An 18,264-nucleotide genomic window follows, 5' to 3' on the forward strand; every position below is an offset into this window, starting at 1 on the left:
CATCGCCAACATTGTAGGAATTTAGAAAGGTGCTGGAGGAAAGCTTACTGTGACACAGCCAGACAATCTTATAAAGACGCTCTTATGATCTATAAAAAGGCGATCCTGGCCCGGAAAACAGTCTTTTATTCAGCACAAATTGAGACTGCTGCTAACTCTGCCAGAGAACTTTTCGCTGTTGTCACCACCCTGTCCACCCCCTCCACTGGACCTGGAGTGGAGGCCTCACAGACTTTCTGCAATGAACTGGCCATTTTCTTTACTACTAAGGTTGCAGATATTTACGCTTCATTTGGAAATGACATTAGAACTGAACATAGAGGTGACAGCAGGAAAGAAATACTGTCACACCCTAATCCCGACTCCTTTTCTTGTTTTTCACCTGTTTCACATCAGGATGTGATCAAAATCATCTCCACCATTAAATCAGGCTCTCCCTTGGACCCCTGTCCCCCGTCCGTGATGCAGAAACTCACTGAAGTGATTTCACTCCCATTGATGGAAATCTGCAATAATATATTCCTAACAGGCCAATTTCCTAGTATATGGAAGAAGGCTGTTATTAAACCCCTCCTAAAAAAACCGTCCTTAGATCCTACTGCTGTCGCAAGTTATAGACCAATTGCGTGCCTGCCCTTTCCTGCCAAAGTATGCGAATATCTGATGAATCAGCAGCTCTCAGAGTTCGTCGAGACTCACCAACTTCTCGACGAAACGCAGTTTGGATTCAGGAGAGGGCATGGAACAGAGACCGCCTTGATAAAGGCCTCTGATGAGATCAGGACGATCATGGATCAGGGAGGGGCGGCTGTTCTTATCCTTTTGGATTTGTCGGCAGCCTTTGACACGGTCGACCATGTCACTCTTGTCGACCGTGTCACAACTCTGGGGATAAATGGTCGGGCTAAGGATCTCATTTCATCCTTCCTGGCAAACCGTACCCAGACAGTAAGGCTCGGAGACTTTTACTCTCCCATCTCTGCACTCCCTTGTGGAGTCCCACAAGGCTCCTCGCTAAGTCCCATGCTCTTTAACATCTATGTAGCGGACTTAGCGAGGATAATAAAGGCCTATGGGATACAGTTAACATCGTATGCAGATGATACCCAGCTGGTGCTGGGTATCCACAAGGATGGCCTTACCGTAGCAGCCAACTTCCAGAAAGCTATGCTCGAGGTCAGTACCTGGATGGCCCTGAATTGCCTCAGGCTCAACTCGGACAAGACCGAGATCATGACCTTCGGAAAACTTTCTCCTGAATGGTCTCTCGGTTGGTGGCTAGATATGCTCGGCCATCCACCTGTCCCAGTGGAAAAAGCCAGAAACCTGGGAGTGATTTTCGACAACAAGCTGGTCTTTGACCTCCATGTTAATAAGGTTGTGTCATCTTCATTCTACATCTTGAAAAAGATCAAGAAGCTGCTACCTTATCTCCCTTCGTCAGCTGGGAAGACTCTGGTCTCTACCTTAGTCTTCTCAAAAATAGATTATGGGAACGCTCTCTTCCTCCACACTCAGAAGCGTGTCATCATGAAGCTCCAATCTATTCAGAACGCGGCTGCTAGGATTCTCCTCAACATCCCTCGCCGCAAATCTACCACCTCTGGTATTCGCCAGCTTCACTGGCTGAGAGTTGAGAGCCGCGTTAAATTCAAGGCCCTCTGCATTGCCTATAAGGCCATACATGGCACAGGACCCAGATTCTTGATCGAAGCTTTTCAGCTCTATACCCCCAGAAGGCAACTTAGATCGGCCAATACCAGTCTTCTGCCGGTGCCACGTACAAGATCAGTCACCTGGGGCGATAGGCGCTTTCTCGTGGCCGCTCCAAAACTTTGGAACCTTCTGCCAACTGCCATAAAAGCCGCTCCGAATCTGATTAGTTTCCGTAGGCTTCTGAAAACATGGTTGTTTAACCAGTGAGAAGATGGTAGGATGATGAACCTTTGTTGCTCCACAGCGCCGAGACACCTTCGGGTATTTGTCGCGCTATAAAAGTTGCGTAAATAAATAAATAAATAAATAAATAAATAAGGAGAATTGTGGTTGTTGATTAAGAAGGGTCTAACCCCCTCAACAAAAAACCTAATTTCTCACACTGATGTCTTATCCAGCCTCATGGACTTGCCCTTTGACAGTTCTTAACTTTTTGGGAACAAGGCGGATTATGCACTTGAGCTGTTAAATGACAGTAGGGCTGCAGCATGTTCCCTGGGCTTGTCTGCAGTGCAATGTCAGATGCCTTCTCATTGTTGCCCTTAATGTGGCTTTGGCAGGGGGTTCTAGTACTGTCAGCCACTGCTGCAAACTACTCAGCCACTCTGTGACCATTTCCAAGGTTCCCACAGGCACCTGAAGCAGTGTGCAGCCCAGTCAACTGGACCCCAGCTGCTGCAATCCCTAAGCTTCTGTAGCAAGTCCATAGCAACATACACCTACCCTATAGGTGGCAGGATCCTACACTTAGTGCCAGGGTGGCATGCTTTCACCTTGGACAAGTTGGTGTTACACATCATTTAATAGGGTTACTCACTTCCATTATTGGATACCCCGTTGCCCTTGCCACTGTTCCTAAATCGGTTGTCAGAGGACCGTTTGTCCCTTTTACAACAAAAGTACAGGCTCTTTTGGCCAAAGGAACCCTAGAGAGGGTGCCAATGTCAGAAGTGGACCATGGTTGTCATGCCCACTGCTTTCTGGTGCTGAAAAAGGATAGAGGCCTCCTTCATTTGGAAGGACACAATCAAGAAGCTCATCTTGGCACAGGTTTTGTCTGCCCTAAACCCCAGATAATTGATGAAAGGGTTGGACCTGCAGGACGCTATTTTCACATCTCCATCCTGTAGGACCAAAGGCACTATGCTGTGCTCACAGTGGGCCAGGAGCTTTTTTAAGTTTCTTGTGCGCCTGTTGGCCTCGCCAGTGCCTCTCGGGTGTTCATAAAAAAGATGGCAGTTTATAACTGGAGATCTGAAGTCCCAGTCTTCCCCTACCTTGATCACTGGCTGTTTAACGTGGACCCACCACAGGCAGTTGTCATCCACTTTAATAATACCTTTTTATTAAAAAAAGTACATATTTCTTGATTCTTATTTATTTTGGAATTCAAGAATGTTTTGAAAGTTGAAAATGTGGTAAAATAGTACCAAACATAAAATGGATATCCTGGGCTTTCAAATATCAGTACTTTTCCAGATTCAGCAACTGCTAAATGCATTTTATTACTATTTTCAGACAATGTTCCATGGTTCCGTAATGACAGTTAAACCAATCTGGTACTTGGATTCAGGCATCATGCCGTCCCTTATTTCACTGGCTTTTGTTTCCACTATGCGTATTTCATGTATTTTGCAAATTCTTGAACTCCGAGATTGTGGAAAATAAAGATCATTGAAGCCATCTATTTGCCCATCACACTCTTGATTTTTTTTATCTGATTGACAGAACTCTTTAGTTTCTGGCTTGTGAGTTTTAATGCCTGAGATTTCCTAAATGTTAACGCTTCGATGTCCACCCAACTTATTTCTCAAATGCTAGGATCTACAAAGCTACTGAAAGAATATATACTAAATAAAAAAAACACATTCATCATTTCGTACTGTGGTGGATTTTCTTTGAAAGCTTGAATATAAAATGGAACTTTGTTACCTCGTCCTCCTTCAAAGGTTTTCCTTGTGCAGATCAATACGGGACTTGGCATGTCAAACCATATCCTTTTCTCCAGGAATATGCATACTTTTGTGCAGATTCATTACATGTTAATTGATCAAAAATGCATTTTCGATGGTACAATAACTACAGAATCTCGATTGCTGACACAATGCAATTTGCCACTTATTATCATTATTGTGTGTGAAGAGTGCCCATGACTCAATGACTCACAAAAAGGCAGGCCTATAGTGGTCATGATGACCCTCCCCTCCCTCAATAATGGTAATAAATAGCATACTGCACTTAGCGCGTGTAAATGGGTAGTTTATGCCATGCTGTGTTTTCATTGACCGTAGGTATAAACAAAGGTAATAAAAACTAGAGCACAACGGGTTAAATGTGTGCAATGGCTAGTCCTTATTGGTATGGCTTTATTTGTTTTCTTTTGTAAAGAAAGTCCCAAATTGTTTTTTTCAGGCTTTGCGTATTATTTTCTGAATTAAATTAAGATTTACCAAAGTAATAATATGAAGTTTGACCTTTGGAGTGTAGGGGAAAATGGTATAAATCTATGTTGTTTATTATTACAATTGTTACAAATGCCATTTGTTATTGTGCCACCTTTATTGTGCCTTTTCCTTGGCATGACATAAATATTAAGGGCCATATTTATAAATATTTCATACATCGCAGCAAGACTCTTTGCTGTGCTGCGTGAAAAGGAGAGGACAGGAATGCACCATATCAATCAAGCAGCTCTCTGCCTGCCCTGACACACAAACTGCTGCCTAGTGCAAATGCAGGCACCCTTGCACCAACCAACCCTTCTGCCACCATACCAGATCCTAAAGATAGGCGGCGCTCAGCCCTATCTATTTCATCAGTAATCGTACTAACTGCGCGCATGTGGGACAATGGAGGGGATAGTGGAGTCCCCGTGAAAGGCAAAGAAATTGCAGGTATCCGCAGTCACATCAATGTTAAGCACGATGTCCCGGAGAAATTAAGAATGTCAGCTGGATGGTGGTACCAAACTTATTTGGTAGATTCCAAGTGAGCGGGAAGGAAGCTCTGCGTCAACCCACCGCTGTAGCCATTTGCTGTCCGTCTGTTAGAACTCATACGCTGGGGAAATAGTCAAGCTGTGCCGCAGGGAACAATCGCGGTCAGAGCAGTACGGCTGGGAAGAAATGAGGACGGTTGAATGAAGTGTCTCGTCTCAGGTGCCGAAGTACTGGTTCAACATTGATGTGACTGTGCATACCTGCCATTTCTTTGCCTTTCACGGGGACTACACTGTTCCCTACGTTGTCCCACATGTTTTAATGCTGCAGGCAGATTCCTTCTGATCGCCCTCCCCCTGACTAGGACCACTCATAATTCAGCACTATAACAAATCCAAGTAACCTGATCCTGATGATGACCTAAACTAAGAAAGGTCAAAACCACGTCGACCACCCAGCGTTATCCTTGGCCTCAATGTGGTCAATCTAAATAATTTAGAGCGTTATGCCTATTCTATATATAATTTCATTTGTGTTATTGACCACCATTTCTGTCTATATTTCTGCGCCATTGACACTGTTTTTTCACCTCATTGTGTCACTGCGCCGCTCACTGTCACAAGTACATCTAGTACACAACCCACTTAAGGTTACTTTTACATTAATGTACTGTAGGGCTGTTACAACTACTTGTAAATAAGAAAATGTTCCTGCTAACTTCTTTGGGTCTCCCCGTCTCCCTTTTTTTGATTAATTCATGTTATTTAAATTGCCTTGTGAATGACTACCGGTTTCCTATAGTGTTTTATTTTGGCAATTCTGCTCCTTTACAATATTTTATGATTTTTCTTTTCAGGAAAAGGAAAACCCATTATCAGAATTTCACATTCAGAACTTAATTCCAACAATAATGGATCTAACCTTTGGTGGTATCGAGACAATCAGCACGACTATGAAATATGGGTTACTAATGCTTTTGAAACACCCAGATGTTCAAGGTTAGCATACCGTGGAAAAGTTGACAGCGTGCATTTACTTGAATATTACTAATTACATGAAAATAGTGTCCTTCATGCTTTCTCCCAAAACGTGATACCATCACTTTCCCTTAGAGTGTTTTATTTTAAACAAAACTTCTTTACATTAATACTTAGATTTTAAATTGTTTTCTTGCATTGCTTTTCTTCTAAGTTTAGGACCAGATTGAGAGTCTTAGAGTTTTGTTGGACTGGGTATTTTTTCACAAATGCGACAGAGTACCCTGTCCTTCAAACCCTTGGTCTGCCTGCCTCATTTAGAGATGGGCAGACCTCCCGTTTTCAGTCAACAGATTCCCAGTTGGCTCCATTAATTGAAAACTTCCACTGACGGCCCTGAAGCGTAGGTGCTGCCAGAGGAAGGACACTACACTGCCCACCCTATTTGGGAACGACTGGGTAATGTCTTTTTATTCCTGTCTATCACCACCAGGAACAAGCATTGGAAATGCAATAGGTCTCGCAATAGAAAAGTTTGAGTTTTTGGTCTTGAAAATGTTTGTTTCTTTTTTGCTAAAATTAAAAGTATTATTTAATATATTAGAAATGTCAATAGTTTTAAAATGTGTACATGTTACATGTATAGCATTAGTAAAGGTACACTATATAGTTCCACCCTGTCTTACATGTATTGACCTGACAAATTAAAATGTTTTAACATGAACAGAAGTGAAAAAATGTATCATATTTTTCTGACATTTTTAGTAAATTTTGAAACATTGGTAGTAAATATTTGAACAAGTTGTTGTTGAATTGTTGGACATATTGATGGTGTTGTTGATAAAAGTTATGCTGTGGCGTTTGAATGATGCTGTTGTTGCGCATAGTGATGTGTGGTGCCCCTGAGTGATGCTGTGGTGATGCTGAGTGATGCTATGTTGTTGCACTAGTTAGAGTGAGTGCGATAGATAGATAGAGGGAGGATGTTAGATAGAGGGAGGGCGATAGAGGTTGGACTATAGAGGGAAAGCGTTAGAGGGAGGGTGATAGAGTGAGGGCGATAGAGTGCGGGAGGGAGATTGAGTGATGTTGGGTGGTAGATTGATGTTGGGCGACAGAGTATTTGAGGGCGATAGAGTGAGACAGGGCAATATAGTGATGGAGGGTGATTGAGTGATGGAAGGGCGATAGAGTGTTTGAGGATGGTAGAGTGATGGAGGGCGGTAGAGTGATGACGTTCGATTGAGTGAGGGAGGGCGATAGAGTGAGGGAGGGCGATAGAGTGAGTCAGTGAGATAGAGTGTTTGATGTTCGTAGAGTGAGTGAGAGTTGTAGAGTGAGAGAGGGCGGTATAGTCAGTGATTGCGGTAGAGTCAGTGAGGACGTTAGAGTGAGTGTGCTAGAATGAGCAGGATAGAGTGAGTGTTGTAGAGTGAGGGTTGTTGAGTGTGGGTGGTTGAGTGAGGGCGGTCGAGTGTTAGGGTGAGGTTGGTAGAGTGGTTGATTGAGTGCAGTAGAGTGAGGGCGTTAGAGTATTAGGGTGAGGGCGGTAGAGTGGTAGAGTGAGGGGGATAGAGTGATGGTGGTAGATTGGTAGAGTGAGGGTGGTAGAGTGGTAGAGTGCGGGTGGCATAGTGGTAGAGTGTGTGAGGTAGAGTGTTAGAGTGAGGATGGTAGAGTGAAGGCCGTGAGGGTGGTAGAGTGAGCGCGTTATAGTGGTAAAGTGAGAGCATTAGAGTGAGTGCGTGAGGGCGGTATAGAGGTATAGTGTGTGTTGTAGAGTGAGTGCGTGAGGGCGGTAGAGTGGTAAAGTCAGGGCAGTAGAGTGTGGGAGGTAGAGTGAGGGTAGAAGATTGAGGGCGTAAGGGAGGTAGATTGATAGCGTGAGGGTGGTAGAGAGAGAGCGGTAGAGTGTTAGAGTTAGGGTTGTAGAGTGAGGGTGATAGAGTGGTAGAGGAAGAGCTGTTGAGTTGTAGAGTGATGTTGGATAGAGTGAGAGTGTGAGGGCAGTAGAGTGAATGAGGTAGAGTGAGGGCGTGCAAGCGGTAGAGTAAGTGCGGTCGAGTGGTAGATTGATGTCTGTACAGTGAGGGTGGTAGAGTAGTAGAGTGAGGGCGTTTCAGTGACAGCAAGATTGATAATGTTTTTTTGTTGTGTCCCTTTTTTTTTTGAGTGATGTTGTGGTGTTGTTGAGTGGTGTTGTGGTGATGCAGTTGTTGTTCATATAGTAAATGTTGTGATGGGTATTGTTAATGTTGTTTAGCTGATTGTTTTTTTTTATGTGGTGCTGAATGATGTTGTGTTGGTGCTGAGTGTTGCTGGTGTTGCGCTAAGTAATGCTGGTGTGTTGCAGAGTGATGCTGGACTGGTGCTGAATGTTGCTTTGGTGTTGTACAGTGATGTTGTTGTGTTGTTTAATGATACATGTGTTTTGCTGAGTGTTGCTGTGGTGTAACTGAGTGTTGCTGTCGTTGTGCTGACTTTTGTTTTTTTGATGGTGATTAATGCTGTATTAGTTGTGAGTGGTGCTATGCTGTTGCTGACATGTTGCTGTGATGGTGTGTATTAATGCTGTTGTGTATATGTTTGTTATTTAGTGTATTATATGTTGTGGCGTTATGCTTTGTGTGTGATTTTTTATTGTAATTGTTAGATGTGATGTGTGAGTGTTAGTGTGTTGCATGTTTTTTTTTTATTGTAACATGTGTGTGTATGTATATATTTTTTAAGTATGTGTTCTGTGTGTTAATGTTTCGTGTTGTAACGTTGGTTATAAAGTTTTTTTTTTTAAATGGTGGACGCTATGTGTTTCCTTTACGTGATTTACGTTTAGTGTTTAGCGTTCTAGTCTTTTAGTGTAGTGTGAATGTGTTTGATGTATGACGTAATCTTTAGCCAATCGCAGTGCTACGTTTGGTGACGTAGCGTTGCGTTTGACGTGCGTCAATTGGGAATTTCCCAGATCTTCGGTTACTTTCGTGTGGGAAAGGCGTGTTGTTGTTCCGGTCTATTTCCTGCGTCGTTTGACAGGTAAGTTTATATTTTAATAGTATTTAATGTATTATTGATTATGTAGAGGTTTATTTTCATTATTATGACTTTTTATTAGTAATCTTCGACATGTGTGTATCGCTACTTTTTTGCGTTATAGTATGTACTCAGTATATAGTTAAATATGTATTGAACTTTCTAAATTGTGAATTTGCAATGTTTTAATGTACTTTTATGTAATGTATAGCAATGTATTGATTGAAAGTTATTGTTAATGTACTGCACACGCCTGGAACTCCCTCCCACTCTCACTACGCTCTGAACCAAACCTGCTCAGGTTCAGGAAACATTTGAAAACTTATCTATTTCCAGAATAATTCTAAATCTGTTCTGCTTCACATAGGCAGCTTGCTCTGATTCTCTATAAGCGCTGGGATGCCTCTGGGTAACCGTGCGCGGTACAAAATTCGTTAATAATAATAATAATAATAATGTGTAAATTTCATACATTTATTGAATTTGCGTAATTTTTCGTGTTTGTAAATAGTATTTTCCTTTGTTTATGAGCTGTTATGTATTAATAATTGAATTTATTAAAGTATTGGCATGCTTATATTGAATCGGTATGTATTTAGTAGGTGTTGGGTTATTATTTCAGGTATCGTATGTACAGTATTGGTCTTGAATTTTTAATAACATGAGTGTTTTACTTCCGTTCGTTTTTCCAACAGTTTTTTTTTGGGGAACTTGATTATTTTCTTCGGCGCATGTACAGGTTTAGCCTTTTAATTAGAATTCTATGAGTTGTTTATTCGTTAGTAAGTTATTATTGTGTGGCTTTTATTTTTGGCGTGTTATTTGGTCCATCATTACACGAATACATTGTTTTATTTATTAGTTAGTTTTTTTTATGCGTAATCGTACTTTTCTAGTGCTTGTAATTTGGCCCTTCTTATTTTTTTGGTAATGTTGGTGATATTACATAATTGTGATTTGTTTTATTTTAGTTAAAATTTAATTTGTATTCTCCTCTACTGTTTGAAATGTAATTGGTTCTGGAAATATTGTTTTTCTTGCTGAGAGATGGTGTAGTGTTGCTGAGTGTTGCTGTGTGAGTTTAGATTTTTAATGTGGTGGTGTGTACTTATAATGTGGCGTTGCATAATTATTTTTGTTGTGATAATTGGTGTTTCTGAGTGATGTTGTGGTGGTGCTAAGTGTTGCAGTGTTGGCTATGAGTGATGTTGGAGTGGTGCGTAGTGATGTTGTTGTGTTTTTGCCTGATACTTTGGTGGTGCTGAGTGGTGCTGTGTTGGTGTAGAGTGGTTGTAAGTGATGGTGATGCTGCTCTCAGTAATGCTGAAGGGGACCACAGTGATGCTGGTGTTGGGTGTAGTGATTATGATGTTGCGATGAGTGATGATGTGTTGGGTTTGAGTGTTGCTGGTGTGTTGGCTAGTATTTACCTTGTTGTGCCTACTTATGCTGTGTTGTTTTTGAGTAATGCTGTGGTGTTGCGTGGTGGTGCAGAGTGCTGGTGTGGTGTTGTTATGCTCTGTGCTCTTGGTGCGTGTAGCTGTTGGGATGTTTATTAGTGGTGTGCTACACATATGTTGAGAGGTAATGTATACTATGCTGATGTAAGTTTCAAATGCAGTACATAAATTAACAATAGAGGGCAGGAGTGATTATTTTCTAAGACAGATGGCGTAGTGTTAAAAATGGTAATATTGTGTTTTCCTATAAAGTACAGGTTGGAGTGTGTTTTGGATGAAAAACCAAATAAAAGCATTCTGAACACTACGCCATCTGTCTTTGAGATTTTTCACTTTTGTCATCTTTAGTTAATTTATGTACAGTATATGAAGCTTAAATCTGCATTGTACACGTTGCCTCTACACATATGTGTGTGTATGTTTTTTGTATTTTTTTTATTGAAGTGTATGATGTTATTGTTTTATTGTTTTAATCCGCGTATGTATTATTTGGGTTATAAACATTGCGGACGCTATGTTTTCCTTTAACGTTTGTGACGTTTTTTGTGGTTAGCGTTCTAGTTTTTCCTTAACTTCCAATCTGTTTAGGGCGTGACGTAATTTCTAGCCAATCGCAGCGCTACGTTTAGTGACGTAGCGTTGCGTTTGACGTGCGTCATCAGGTAATTTCCCAGATCTTCATGATTCTTCGCGTGGGAAAGGCGTATTGTTCTTCCTGTCTTGTTGCTGCGTCGTTTGACAGGTAATTGTAAGTTTTAAATGTATTTATTACATTTCTTGAATGTGTTATTGATAGTGTTTATATTTAATTTAAATTTATTTTCTGTTTGTTAATGGTTGGTTACGTTTTGAAGTAGCAACATGTTTATTTTTTGGGTATGTATTTATTATTTAGTTGAGTACTTTTGTAAAGAGTGGATGTGCTATATATAACAGTACCAATGTATATAAATGTATGTTTAGTAACTTTTGTTTAGTTTACTTTGTTACGTAATTTGTAGGCCATGTGATCGTTCGGTTTAGTGACGTAGCTTTGCGTTCGATGTGCGTTTACGTGTAATTATCCCGATGTTGGCGAATGTTGGCGTGCCAAAGGTGTCTAGTTCTTACGTAGTTGCAGATGATTTGGACAGTAAAATGTAAATATTTCAATTATTGTACTAAAATTCTCTATGGATTATTTATTCTGATGTTTTCTATACATGTGTGTATCGAGACTGCATTTTCTTTTGCCTATGTTCTTAGGTTATAGTTATGTTTGTTACGAAATTGTGGATCTGCTAATTGTTAATCAGTTCCTATAGAATGTATGTAAATTTGTTATTTTTATGTGACTTATTGAAGAAATCTCTATATTTTTGTTTGGTATTCCTTGTGTACTTAGTGTATTGATGTTTATTCTTTCTGGTTAATACATGTGCAATGTATAAATTAACACCTTTCTGAATATTTAGCAATTTTTTTTAGTATTGATTGGGATGTACCTCTGATCAATGGTGTTACTCTTTGATTTTGCTTATGTACATATTGTTTTTTAATTGCACCGTTGCTAAATATTTTGTGCTATGTATTAAAGCGTTTTTGACGAAATATATTGTAATGTACTTTTCGAATGTAATGTACTTTCTAGATTTGATGTATCAAAGTAGCTTTGCATTAATATATTGCAATGTATATATTCTATGTGATGTTTTCGCGACATGTCTTGATAGTTTTGACATTACTGTGAATGAAAAAGTGTTTATTGTACTGTATTTATTTATTCACAGTGTCTTTCTTAAGTTGTTATTTTTTAATGTTTTTATAATATTTTATTTTCAGTAAAAGTATATTTTTTGTAGTTATTAGATGTTGGTATTTGTTATTGCAGTGGTGTTGCAGAGTGTTATTTTTTTGTATGATTTTTCTGCGAGTGCAGCACAACAGCACAACTTAGCATTACTCACCAACACATCCAGCATCACTCACCGCCACCAGCACAATATCATTAACACACCAGCATCACGCACTACCACCATAGGATCACCTAGCATCACCACAGCATCAATCAGCACCACAACAGGAACACTTAGTACCACAACAGCATCACTTAACACCACTATAGCAGCATTTAGCACCATACTATCATTACTCAGCAGCACAACTTTGCATTCTTTTGTTGCACATAGTGTTGTGGTGTGCTGATTGACGTTGTTGTGCTGTTTGTTACTGTGATTGTCCAAAGTTGTGTTGTATTGGTGTATAGTAGTAATGTGTTGGTGCTGAGTGATAATGTGGTGGTGCTGAGTAATGTTGTTCTTGTGTGTGGTGGTGCTTAGTGATGCTGGAGTTGTGTTGAGTGATGCTGGTGTGTCGATAAGTGTTGGTGTGGTAGTGCTGTGGTGGTACTGAGTGGTGTTGTATTGGTGCAGAGCGTTGTTTGTGGTGTTGCAGAGTGATGTTGTGTTGTTGTTGAGTGATACTGTAATGGTGCAGAGTGATAGTGTGTTGTTGCTTAGTGATAATGTGGTGTTGTTTAATGATGATGTTGTGCTGATGAGTGGTGCTGTGTTGGTTCCGAGTGCTGCTGTTGTGGTGCTGAGTGGTGCTATGGTGATGCTGAGTGATGCTGTGCTGTTGTACCCTGGTACTGTGGTGGTGTACATAGCCCCACCACAGCACCATTGCAACACTAGCATCACTCAGCGCCACACTAGCATTACTCAGCAACATATCTAACATCACTCACCGCCACCTGAGCAACATTCATGAACACAGTAGCATCACTCACTAACACCATAGGATCACCTAGCATCACCACAGCATCATTCAGCACCACAACAGGAACACTTGGCACCACAACACCATCACTGAACATCACTACAGCATCATTTAGTAGCAGAGCAGCATCACTCAGCAGCACAACAGCACAACTTAGCATTGTTTTGTTGCACATACTTTTGTAGTGGTGCTGTTTGATGCTGTTGTGCTGTTTGTTACTGTGATAGTTGAATTTTAAATTGTGTTTTGGCGCATAGTGTTAATGTGTTGGTGCTGAGTGATAATGTGGTTGTACAGAGTAATGTTGTTGTGGTGTGTGGTGGTGCTTGTTGATGCTGGTGTTGTGTTGAGTGATGCTGGTGTGTAGATAATTGTTGATGTGGTAGTGCTGTGGTTGTACTGAGTGGTGTTGTATTGGTGCAGAGTGTTGTTTGTGTTGTTGCAGAGTGATGTTGTGGTGTTGAGTGATACTGGAATGGTTCAGAGTGATGGTGTGTTGGTGCTCAGTGATAATGTGGTGTTCTTTAGTGATAATGTTGTGCTGATGAGTGGTGCTGTGTTGGTGCTGAGTGCCGCTGTTGTGGTGCTGAGTGGTGCTATGGTTATGATGATGGTGAGTGATGCTGTTCTGTTGTACCCTGTTACTGTGGTGGTGTACTTTTCCCCACAACAGCATCAGTGCAACACCAGCATCACTCAGCACAACACTAGCATTAGTCAGCAACATATCTAGCACCACTCACCGCCACAAGAGCAACTCTCACCAACACACTAGCATCACTCACTAACACCATAGGATCACCTAGCATCACCACAGCATCATTCAGCACCACAACAGGAACACTTAGCACCACAACACCATCACTGAACATCACTACAGCATCATTTAGAAGCAGAGCAGCATCACTCAGCAGCACAACAGCAGAGTAATGTTGTTGTGGTGTGTGGTGGTGCTTGTTGATGCTGGTGTTGTGTTGAGTGATGCTCGTGTGTAGATAATTGTTGATGTGGTAGTGCTGTGGTTGTACTGAGTGGTGTTGTATTGGTGCAGAGTGTTGTTTGTGTTGTTGCAGAGTGATGTTTTAGTGTTGAGTGATACTGGAATGGTTCAGAGTGATGGTGTGTTGGTGCTTAGTAATAATGTGGTGTTCTTTAGTGATAATGTTGTGCTTATGAGTGGTGCTGTGTTGGTGCTGACTGCTGCTGTTGTTGTTGTGGTGCTATGGTTATGGTGATGGTGAGTGATGCTGTTCTGTTGTACCCTGTTACTGTGGTGGTGTACTTTGCCCCGCCACAGCATCAGTTCAACACCAGCATCACTCAGCACAACACTAGCATGTCAGCAACATATCTAGCATCACTCACCGCCACCAGAGCAACTCTCACCAACACACTAGCATCACTCACTAACACCATAGGATCACCTAGCATCACCACAGCATCATTCAGCACCACAACAGGAACACTTTGCACCACAACACCATCAAAGTACATCACTACAGCATCATTTAGCAGCAGAGCAGCATCACTCAGCAGCACAACAGCACAACTTAGCATTGTTTTGTTGCACATACTTTTGTAGTTGTGCTGTTTGACGCTGTTGTGCTGTTTGTTACTGTGATCGTTGATTTTTTTATTGTGTTGGTGCATAATGTGAATGTGTTGGTGCTGACTGGTAATGTGGTGGTGCAGAGTAATGTTGTTCTTGTGTGTGGTGGTGCTTAGTGATGCTGGAGTTGCGTTGAGTGATGCTGGTGTGTCGATAGGTGTTGGTGTGGTAGTGCTGTGGTGGTACTGAGTGGTGTTGTATTGGTGCAGAGTGTTGTTTTTCTGGTGTTGCAGAGTGATGTTGTGTTGTTGTTGAGGTATACTGTAATGGTGCAGAGTGATGGTGTGTTGTTGCTTAGTGATAATGTGGTGTTTTTTAGTGATAATGTTGTGCTGATGAGTGGTGCTGTGTTTGTTCTGAGTGCTGCTGTTGTGGTGCTGAGTGGTGCTATGGTGATGTTGAGTGATGCTGTGCTGTTGTACCCTTGTACTGTGGTGGTGTACTTTGCCCCACCACAACACCATTGCAACACTAGCATCACCCCGCGCAACAATAGCATTACTCAGCAACATACCTAGCATCACTCACCGCCACCTGAGCAACATTCATGAACACAGTAGTATCACTCACTAACACCATAGGATCACCTAGCATCACCACAGCATCATTCAGCACCACAACAGGAACACTTAGCATCACAACACCATCACTGAACATCACTACAGCGTCATTTAGCAGCAGAGCAGCATCACTCAGCAGCACAACAGCACAACTTTGCATTCTTTGTTTGCACATACTTTTGTAGTGGTGCTGTTTGACGCTGTTGTGCTGTTTGTTACTGTGATAGTTGAATTTTATATTGTGTTGGTGCATAGTGTTAATGTGTTGGTGCTTAGTGATAATGTGATGGTGCAGAGTAATGTTGTTGTGGTGTGTGGTGGTGCTTGTTGATGCTGGTGTTGTGTTGAGTGATGCGGGTGAGTCGATAATTGTTGGTGTGGTAGTGCTGTGGTGGTACTGAGTGGTGTTGTATTGGTGCAGAGTGTTGTTTGTGGTGTTGCAGAGTGATGTTGTGGTGTTGAGTGATATTGGAATGGTTCAGAGTGATGGTGTGTCGGTGCTACATGTAACCCTAATTTTTTAGCATACTAAATAGGCAGAGTATCAAATTTATTGTAGGCCAGTAGTTGGTGTTTCTAACACATACACATAGCACCACTGCACTACACTTTGCACTTCACATAGTCGCACACTAAAAGTGCTCCTACGTCCCTCGCAAGTCGCAGCACGCCTCAAGCAGTAGATGCTTGGGATGGCCCCTATGATGAAGCATGTCACCTAGGGCAAACCTTGGGTGAGTCAGGGGACTCAAAAAAGAAGCTTTTTTTGTGTAAATTTGATGTATGGATGTATGGACACAGTGGGATGGATGTTTGGATGGATGGATTATTGTAGGTAGATGGATGGATGGTTGTAGTGAGGGGATCGATGGATGGATGGGTTGAGAGGGTGGATGTAGCGTATATTATTGTTGTGGGGGCTATAAGGTATACTGTGGTGATGCAATGGATAGTGAGGGTGATAGATAGATAGAGTGAGTGATTGTGAAGGATAAATAGAGGTAGGGCAATAGTGAGACAGGGTATAGATGGATGGATGGAGTGGGGGGATGGACGGATACAGTGGTGGGTTTAATGGCTGAATGGATGTATTGATGGATGAAGAGGGGGAGATGGATGGAGTGAGGGGATGGGTATATGGGTGGAGTGGGGTGAAGGATGGATTAAGTGGGTTGCTGGATGGATGGTTGGAGTGTGTGGATGGATGTATGGAGTAGGGGGATGAATGGATGGATGGATGGTTAGATGAATGAATGGATGCAGTGGAATGGATGGATGTCGTAGGATGGATGGATGACAATGTTGTGTGTGTTAAAGTAAAATTGGAGAATGGCTGCGAGCTTCATGTTGTTAGCGTGCACAAGGTAAACAGCCAAAGAAACTCCTTTCTTTGGCTGTGTGAGGGAGGGGGTGGTATGAGCGAGAGGCGCACGCAGGGAGAGTCTGCTGGTCAGCTGAATGCAGCATGCAGAAAGAGCCAATGGGAGAGAGGCTGCTAGAGAGAAGAGGGTGGGTGGCTGTGGGAGGCATGATAGCGTGCTGGAGAGCAAGCAGGGGGATAGCGCGAGGCGTGCGAGTCAGCTGAAAAGAGCGTGCCCTAAGTGGAGAGCCAATGGGAGAGAGGCTGTGGAATGAGTGTGGCGGCTGAAGGATGCATGATGGCGTGCTGGAGAGCAAGAGGGGTGATCAGCTCAAGGCGCGCGAGTCAGCTGAAAAGGGCATGGACTAAGTGGAGAGCCAATGGGAGAGAGGCTGTGAAGTGAAGAGCCAATGGGAGAGAGGCTGTGGACTGAGTGTGGTGGCTGTGGGATGCATGATAGCGTGCTGGAGAGCAAGAGGGGGGTCAGCTTGAGGCCCGAAATAGAGAGGGAGAGGGTGGGAGGACTTAAAGTGACGAGCCAATGAAAGAACGTTAAAAAAGTGCACGGGGTGTGATCTAAGTGAAGCGCGAGCTGGACAGGGAGAGGGTGGGAGGACTTAAAGTGACGAGCCAATGAAACAGCTTAAAAAATGCATGTGGCGAGAATGCACGTACTTGTGTTTACGTGCACTGCATCAAATCGCCAGCAAAATAAACAGCCAATGAAAGGAGAGTCTGTGTGAGGGAGTGGGGTGGTATGAGCGAGAGGCGCACGCAGGGAGAGTCTGCTGGTCAGCTGAATTCAGCGTGCAGAAAGAGCCAATGGGAGAGAGGCTGCTAGAGAGAAGGGGGTGGGTGGCCGTGGGATGCATGATAGCGTGCTGGAAAGCAAAGGGGGGTGATCAGCGCGAGGCGCGCGAGGCGCGCGAGTCAGCTGGAAAGAGCGTGCCCTAAGTGGAGAGCCAATGGGAGAGAGGCTGTGGAATGAGTGTGGTGGCTGTAGGATGCATGATGGCGTGCTGGAGAGCAAAGGGGGCTGATCAGCTTGAGGCGCGCGAGTCAGCTGAAAAGAGCGTGGACTAAGTGGAGAGCCAATGGGAGAGAGGCTGTGAAGTGAAGAGCCAATAGGAGAGAGGCTGTGGACTGGGTGGCTGTGGGATGCGTGATAGCATGCTGGAGAGCAAGAGGGGGTTCAGCTTGAGGCGCGAGATAGAGAGGGAGAGGGTGGGAGGACTTAAAGTGACGAGCCAATGAAAGAACGTTAAAAAGTGCACGGGTGTGATCTAAGTGAAGCGCGAGCTGGATAGGGAGAGGGTGGGAGGACTTAAAGTGACGAGCCAATGAAACAGCTTAAAAAAAATGCATGTGGCGAGAATGCGCGTACTTGTGTTCACGTGCACTGCGTCAAATCGCCAGTTTGGTTAAACTCTGGATAAGCCCCTATATCTCTCGCCAGCTCGAATGCGCAAGCGCATCGGCAGGCGAGACCTAAAAACGTAGCAGTGAGAGACAGAAAAAAGCATTCATGAACCCAAACTCTGGGAAAAACTTTCAGGGTTTGGGGCCAGAAAGAACAAACTCAAAACGTGTTGTACATTGAAAAGAACAGCCTTGATTGTGGTTTCTTTCAATTTACAATGATAGGCCACTAGGCTGGACGTTATATCTAAATGTAGCATGTGGTAGTCCATTGGGTTGTGAACATAATGTCCTCCGCTAACCTGATGATATGTAAACCTTAGAATTTGGTGGACAATTGTGATGGAGTACCATGGCCACCAAACCCTTGGTTCGCCAGCAGAATTAGGAGTTGGGCAAACTGTCAGTTTTTCGATGGCAGTGTTCCCATTCACTCT

The 18,264-nt window shown here is 42.8% G+C and overlaps 1 protein-coding gene across 2 annotated transcripts in view; it reads left to right on the forward strand.

Moving 5' to 3' along the window:
• The window catches only part of LOC147692372 (cytochrome P450 2G1-like), a 312,091-nt gene that overhangs the window by 262,705 nt on the left and 31,122 nt on the right, over positions 1-18,264 (forward strand). For both annotated transcript variants that reach the window (XM_086938594.1, XM_086938595.1), the window contains one exon: positions 5,512-5,653. In XM_086938594.1, coding sequence (XP_086794720.1) covers positions 5,512-5,653 — 142 coding nt within the window. The remainder of the gene's footprint in view (positions 1-5,511; positions 5,654-18,264) is intronic.

Source organism: Lissotriton vulgaris, chromosome 9, assembly GCF_964263255.1.
Source record: "Lissotriton vulgaris chromosome 9, aLisVul1.2, whole genome shotgun sequence".
Classification (NCBI taxonomy): Eukaryota; Metazoa; Chordata; class Amphibia; order Caudata; family Salamandridae; genus Lissotriton; species Lissotriton vulgaris.